This window comes from Dipodomys ordii, unplaced genomic scaffold (assembly GCF_000151885.1).
Source record: "Dipodomys ordii isolate 6190 unplaced genomic scaffold, Dord_2.0 Scaffold37, whole genome shotgun sequence".
Lineage (NCBI taxonomy): Eukaryota > Metazoa > Chordata > Mammalia > Rodentia > Heteromyidae > Dipodomys > Dipodomys ordii.
The window spans coordinates 1,152,033-1,159,306 of NW_012267253.1; the positions used below are offsets into that span (position 1 = coordinate 1,152,033).

General features: G+C 39.4%; 1 protein-coding gene across 1 annotated transcript in view; it reads right to left on the reverse strand.

Moving 5' to 3' along the window:
• Positions 1-6,931, reverse strand: part of Sos1 (son of sevenless homolog 1 (Drosophila)) — a 94,854-nt gene extending 87,923 nt beyond the window's left edge. Inside the window, exon 1 of the mRNA XM_013017898.1 lies at positions 6,776-6,931. Coding sequence (XP_012873352.1) covers positions 6,776-6,931 — 156 coding nt within the window. The remainder of the gene's footprint in view (positions 1-6,775) is intronic.
• Positions 6,932-7,274: the final 343 nt, after the last annotated feature.

The window sequence follows — 7,274 nt, forward strand, 5'->3', positions numbered from 1 at the left end:
CATAAGCAAAAAGAAAAAAGCTGGAAGTGGCACTGTGGCTCAAGTGGTAGAGCGCTAGCCTTGAGCTGAAGAGCTGAGGGACAGTGCCCAGGCCCAGAGCTCAAGCCCCACTACTGACAAAAAAAAAAAAAATGCATTGACAAAAAGGAAGGGAATTTTACAATAATAAGATTGTAATGCCGGGCGCCGGTGGCTCACACTTGTAATCCTAGCTACTCAGGAGGCTGAGATCTGAGGATCGCGGTTCAAAGCCAGCCCGACTAGGAAAAGTCCATGAGACTCTTATCTCCAATAAACCACTAGAAAACCGGAAGTGGCGCTGTGGCTCAAGCGGTTAAGTGCTGGCCTTGAGCTGAAGAGTGCAGAGACAGCACCCAGGCCCAGAGTTCACGCCCCATGACCGACCAAAAAAAAAAAAAATTAAGATTGTAATATGCCTATTTCAATAATAGAATAATCTAAAGAGAAAACTAATAATACAATAGATTTGAGCACTATAAACAGATTAAATCTGGGAGGCATATGTAGAACCCTCTATCCAGTAACATAGAAATAAATGTACTTTTCATATGTACATGGGATATTTTCCATGACAAACTATAACAGTAAAATTTTAATACGTTTAAAAAGGTTAGCATCAAAGCCCTTTTCTAATCATGATGATATAAAACTAAAAAACAATAACAATAGAAAAACTACTATCTACATAAAAATTAAACAACCCACTTCTAAATATTCAATGAAAGGAACCATAAGGAAAATAAGCAAATACAGAGACCAGAACAGAAAAAACACAAAGACCCCAAACCTATAGAATACAGCAAAAGTAGTACACAAATGGAAATTTATAGCTATAAACATTTGGAAATATGTATTTCACAAGAAAATGGGGGAGCTAGAGGAACATCTCAAAAATGACAGAATGTTGCCTAGCAAGCACAAGTTCCTGAGTTCAAACTCTAGTAGAGGGGTGGGAAGGAGAGGGACCAATACATGAAAAGGAAATAAGGACTAACAAGTAATTCAAACCCTAGTACAACCAAAATATAAAACAATGGAAGACTAAAAATGATCCCACCAAGATCAGGAATAAGACAGGGCACTCAACACTTGTATCAATACTGTAGTACAAAGTTTACTAGACGTTCTAGCTAGAACACTAGAAGAGAAACAGGAAAGGCACTCATATTGGAAAGGAAAAGTAATACTATTTCTGCCAACATATCATATGTATTTATATAAATCCCAACGAATAAACAAAGTTAGCAAAGCCAAGTTAATTCAAAAAATTAATACACAAAAAGCAATTATGTTCCCATAGCCCTGCAATAAACAGTCTGAAAAGGAAAATTAGGAATGTAATTCTATGTATACTTAAAAGAATAAAATACTAGCAATAGATTTAACTAATGAGTTCTTTATCCTAGAATTATAAAATACTGTTAAAGAAAATTAAAGATGGGGGCTGGGAAGGTTGCTCAGTGGTAGAGCGCTTGCCTTGCATGCATGAGGCCCTGGGTTCGATTCCTCAGCACCACATAAGCAGAAAAAAAAGACGGAAGTGGCACTGTGGCTCAAGTGATAGAGCGCTAGCCTTGAGCTGAAGAGCTGAGGGACAGCGCCCAGGCCCAGAGTTCAGGCCCCACGACTGGACTCCCACCCTACCCCACCCCCCGAAAAAAAAAAAAGAAAATTAAAGATAACTGGGCACTGGTGGCTCACACCTGTAATCCTAGCTATTCAGGAAGTTAAGATATGAGGATCATGGTTTGAAGCTAGCCTGGGCAGGGAAGTCCACAAGACCCTTATCTCCAATAAGTTACTCAGAAAAAGCCAGAAGTGATGTTGTGGCTCAAATAGTAGAGCACTAGCCGAGAGCACAAAGAGGCTCAGAGACAGAGCCCAGGCCCCAAGTTCAAGCCTGCCCCACCCCCAAAAAATTAAAATTACATTAAAGATGAATTAAAGAGAGACCCATTCTGTGCTCCTAAGGAGGAAGACTTAGTCATGATATCACTGATATCCAAAGCAACCTATAGATTAATGGACAAAATCCAACAGCCTTTTTTGTTTTTTTCAGAAATGGATACTCCAATCCTCAAATTCATATGAAATTGGAAGATGCTCCAAAGAGCTAAAATAATCCAAAGGAGGGTACCGAGGAGAAGTTGAAGGACTCAATACTTTCTGATTTCAGCGTGTACTACAATGCTACAGTATTCAAAACTATACAGTTGCAGGGCATGATGACATGGGCCTGTAATCCAAGCATTAGGAGGAAGAGGTAGGCATATTATGAGTCCAAGTCCAGTATAGGCTATACAGCAGGACTCTGACTAAAAACAAAACAAAATAAAATAAAACTGTGGGTATTGCCCTAAGGATACAAAGTAAGACCAATGAAATAAAAGAGAAAGTCCAGAATAAACTCAGACCTCTATGGCCAATTGATCGTTGACAAAAGTACCAAGTCCATTCAGGGGTGCTTCAACAAATGATGCTGGGACAACTTGTTCTCTACTTGTACCAAACACAAAGAATTATCTCATCTAACTACTCTGGAGGCTGCTATATGAGCACCACAAAGTTAAAGCCAGTCTGGGCAACCTAGTGAGACCCTGGAAATATTAGCTCACAGGTAGTGTACTTGCCTAGCACGCACAAAACCCTGGTTTCAACCCCAAGTTCCACCCATCAGAAAAGAAAGCACCAATGAACTAAATGTAAGAGCTAAAATTATAAACCTCTTAGAAGAAACATTATCTGTAAGTCTTCACAGTCCTGGGTTTAGCAATGCATTTTGGTGTCTTAGCTATGACACCAAAAGATGAGCAATGAATCAGAAAATTGATGGACTGAACTTAAAAAAAAACTAAAAAATTCATTTTAATAGAACACATTATCAAGAAACAGCTGGGCACTGGTGGCTCATGTCTGTAATCATCTGCGGATCATGACTTGAAGCTAGCGTGGCAGGAAAGTCTATAAGACTCTAATCTCCAATTAACCAGTGGCAGGAAAGTCTATAAGACTCTAATCTCCAATTAACCACTAAAAAGCCAGAAGTGGAGCTGTGGCTCAAGTGATAGAGAATTAGCCTTGAGCATAAACGCTAAGGGACAGTGCCCAATTGAGTTCAAACCCCAGTACTAGCATAAGAGGACAGGAGGGGAAGGCAGGGGAGAAAGGGGGTAAAAAGGAAAGAGGGAGGTAGAGTGTGAGAGAATAAGAGAAGCCAATCTTTTGATTGAGTCTGAATTAGAAAAAATACATTTGTAAATAGTATCTCATAAGAATCTAATATCAAAAATATATAAGAATCTTAGGCTGGAGATACTGTTCAGCGATAGAGCACCTGCCTAGCATTCACAAAACCCTAGGTTCAAAGTCCAGCACTTCAGAGATAAAACTTTCGTGTGTGTGTGTGTGTGTGTGTGTGTGTGTGTGTGTGTGTGTGTGTGTAAAATCTCTCATGACTGTGGTAATCTCTGCTGAGAAGTGTGAAGCTCTGAGTTCAAACCACAGTACCAACGACAAAAAAAAAAATCTTCTGAAATTAACAAGAACTATAAATATCCAAACAAAATTGGGCAATGGGTCTCAATTTCTCTAAAGAAGATCTACAGAAAGACAGTAAGTATGGTAAATAGGAAAATACAAACCTGAAACACAATGAGATAGCATTTCACACCAAGGTAAATAAGAAAAAGTGCAGGCAAGGAAAAGGGGTATCAACATTTTTGCATTGTTGATGGGAATGTAAAATGCAGCAGGCTCTACAAAAAATATGCCATTCCTCAAAAAGCTAACCAAAGCAACTGCACTACAATTACACAGCAATTTCACTCACTCTAAATACATATCAGAAAGAATTGAAAACAAAGACTCAAATCAATATTTGTATGCCAATATTCCTTATGGCATTATTCACAGTAGTCAAAAAGTGGAGTTCCAAATGTCAATAAACTAATAAGCAAAATGTGCTGCCTACATACAACAGGACATTATTCAGCCTTAAAAAGGAATGAGCTGGGCACTGGTGGCTCACACCTGTAATCCTAACTACTCAAAAGAAGATTGTGGTATGAAACCAGCCTGGGCAGGAAAGTCCATGAGACTCTTATCTCTAATAAACTATTCAGAAAAAGTCAAATGTGGCACTGTGAACTCAAATGGTAGAGCATACTATCCTGGAGCACAAAGAGGCTCAGGGACAGTGCCTAGGCCCTGAGTTCAAGCCCCAGGACTGACCAAAAAAAAAAGGAATGAAATGGCAAGTGCTGCATGAACAAATCTTGAAAACAATATACTAAGTGAAAGACACAATGGAGGGGCTGGGAAGGTGGCTCAGTGGTAGAGCGCTTGCCTGGCATGCCTGAGGCCCTGGGTTCGACTCCTCAGCACCATATAAGCAAAAAGAAAAAAGCCGGAATTGGTGCTGTGGCTCAAGTGGTAGAGCACTAGCCTTGAGCTGAAGAGCTGAGGGACAGCGCCCAGGCCCAGAGTTCAGGCCCCACAACCGGACCCAAAAAAAAAAAAAAAATCCAAAGAAGTTATTAAATGTGTATGTAGAAATGAGAACACCACTGATGTGTTTAAACAAAACTGCTGTAAATACAATTAATAATAATTATATTCCACTACAGATTACTGAGTCATAAAGAGAAAACTGTTTTGATAACTATAAAAATAAGAAAACATTCATGACACAATGAGGGAAACTTGGAATACAAAGTAAATATGTTTTTCAGGTACTATTTTTCAAATGTGGAAAAATCATTGCAGAAATTATAAACGATCTAAAAGTTGTTAGATTACAAAGCATGTATCTAACTCAACTTGTTTCCTATCTCAAGTGGTTTTCTTTTAGCCCTAAACAAAGCTATTTTCTATGTTAACATTGATCCCATTTGAAATTAAGCTGCTTTAGCATGTGAGCAGATTATAGGGTTTTTTTAGACTTCAGATCTTTTTAATCAAAACTGCATTCTATTTTAATTTTACTCTGTGTGTAGGTATGTTGGTACTAGGGCTTGAATGGAGGGACTGGACACTTTCCCTTAGATTTTTTTACTCAAGGCTAGCACTGTAATACTTGAGCCCTTTTTGGTGGTTAACTGAAGAGGGAGAGGAAAAAAGAGGGAGGAAGGGAGAGGGAGAGGGAGAGGTGGTGCATGCGTGTGTGTGTATGTGTGTAAACTTCTCCCATAAATATCCCCAAATATATGGGAGATTGTTACCAGAATTTGGCTTTACAAGGAAGTTACTTTACTTAATTGTGTTTGTCTGCCTCTGAAATAGAGTTGACTAGAAAAGAAATCCAACAAAATAGGTAGCATCTTCATGGCTGTATATCTTGACTACTCTGAGTACTTACTATATAATGTTGCCTGGAGTACCAGTTCAGTAATTAATATGGTAATAATGTGAGTACCCCTTGAATTGTTTTCTTTTGTCTTACTGTTCTGTATATGATTTGTGAATTACAGAACTATGTGAACATTAAACATGAAACAATGCTCATTTGATCAGCAAATGAAGCAAACTGTGTACCATTAATTTTAATGGAAAAAAGTGTTTGATTTTAAGAATTCATCCCCAAGAAATCTTTTGATTTAATGTAAGAGTTTGAAGAACCAAATAACCCACTTTAAGTGTATTGGGGGGGGGAGGTGAATTCAATTATCCAAAATCAGAAGGAAATTAAGAAACCATCAGTACTCTTGGGTTGAGAGCCGAGAAGCCCCAGAGATGACCCTGACTGGCAATCAGAATAAGCCTATAAGGCAACATAATTGGCTGAGGGCCCCAGCTGCTGCACTCTGAAATCCATCACTGGGTTTTCTTCTAACTAGCCCCTCCCAGTAAATGACAGGGCAAGGCAGGCATCCTAAGACAGCTAAAGCAGGCTGGCCTATTCCTGAGAGATACAGAATTCCTGTGACAGACAACTTTCACTCAAAGATTTCCTGAGGCCTTGGTAAACTTTCTTTAGTATAGCATTGCAATTTAAGGCACTTTTACCTTAAGTTCCTCCTTCCTTTTTCCTCCTTCACTTGGAGTGCAACTCACACCACAGTCTGACAACTCCTCCCTGATCTTCTGTCCCTTTCCTCTTACAAACATTTTTTACTTAATAAAGTAAGCCCGACTACTTTACTCATTAGTACTGAATCTCCTTTTTCTTTCTTGGGGCCAATATTAGGACTTGAACTCAGGGCCTCATGCTCTCATTTGGCTCTTTCCCCTAAGGATGCTGTTCTACTACTTGAGCCACATATCCACTTCTGGCTTTTTGCTGGTTAGCTGGAGATGAAAAGTCTCTCGGATTTGTCTGCCTGGACTGCCTTCGAGCCTTGATCCTCAAATCTCCGCCTCCTGATCAGCTAGGATTGCAGGCGTGAGCCACCAATGCCTGGCTAGTAGTATATTGTTGGAAGGCACAGTCAAAACCCCAGCAATTCAAAAATATGTACTGAACACTATGGGGAGAGCTATGAGAAGAAGCATTATGGTGAACATGAGAGTGAACGGGACTCTGTTATTGTCCTCAGAGCACTCCATAATCTACAAGAAAGAGGTCACTTTAAATACTGCTTTAAAGATTTACAACAATTTAAAAATCAGAAAGTGTTATTAAAACTGAGGTTCGAGGTTACTAAAATATGAGGGATTCAGTCTAGCTTTCAGGGATGTAGTTGCAATAGAAAGGCTTTGTGGAAGAGGTGGCAATTGACATGTACTTTGAAGAACATCGTAAGCCTTCAGGCTTTACCTGCCTGTCATTGCAGACAGGACAGTCCACCAAAGTCCTATGTATTTTGCCATACATGGCTACCCTCACAGTGTAAATCCGTCCTACCACAGTTTCTAGCCCCAGAATACTGTCCATTTCATAATTTTTCTCCAGGAGGTACTCATCTGCTAGCATTCCGTCTTGTATCTCCATCACACTTACACTACTAATCAGATACCTGAGAATCTTTTTTGACTCCTCACTGTCCTGCCCATGAATCACTAGCCTACCTCTAAACAGCTCTAAAATGTGTCTGGTGTTTTCTATTTCTACCATTTCCCTTTCACAAATGGCTGCAAAAAAATCTTTCAACTCAATTTCCTCCCTACAAAGTCTAGCTCTTATTTAATCCACGTTCCACTACCCTTCAAATTTGTCATCTACTAGTACCCTACTTAAAAACTGTTCAGTAGCTCCCAAATGCACATAAACTAAAATGCAATAATTTGGTTCACAAGATCTGGCTCCATATCCCCAC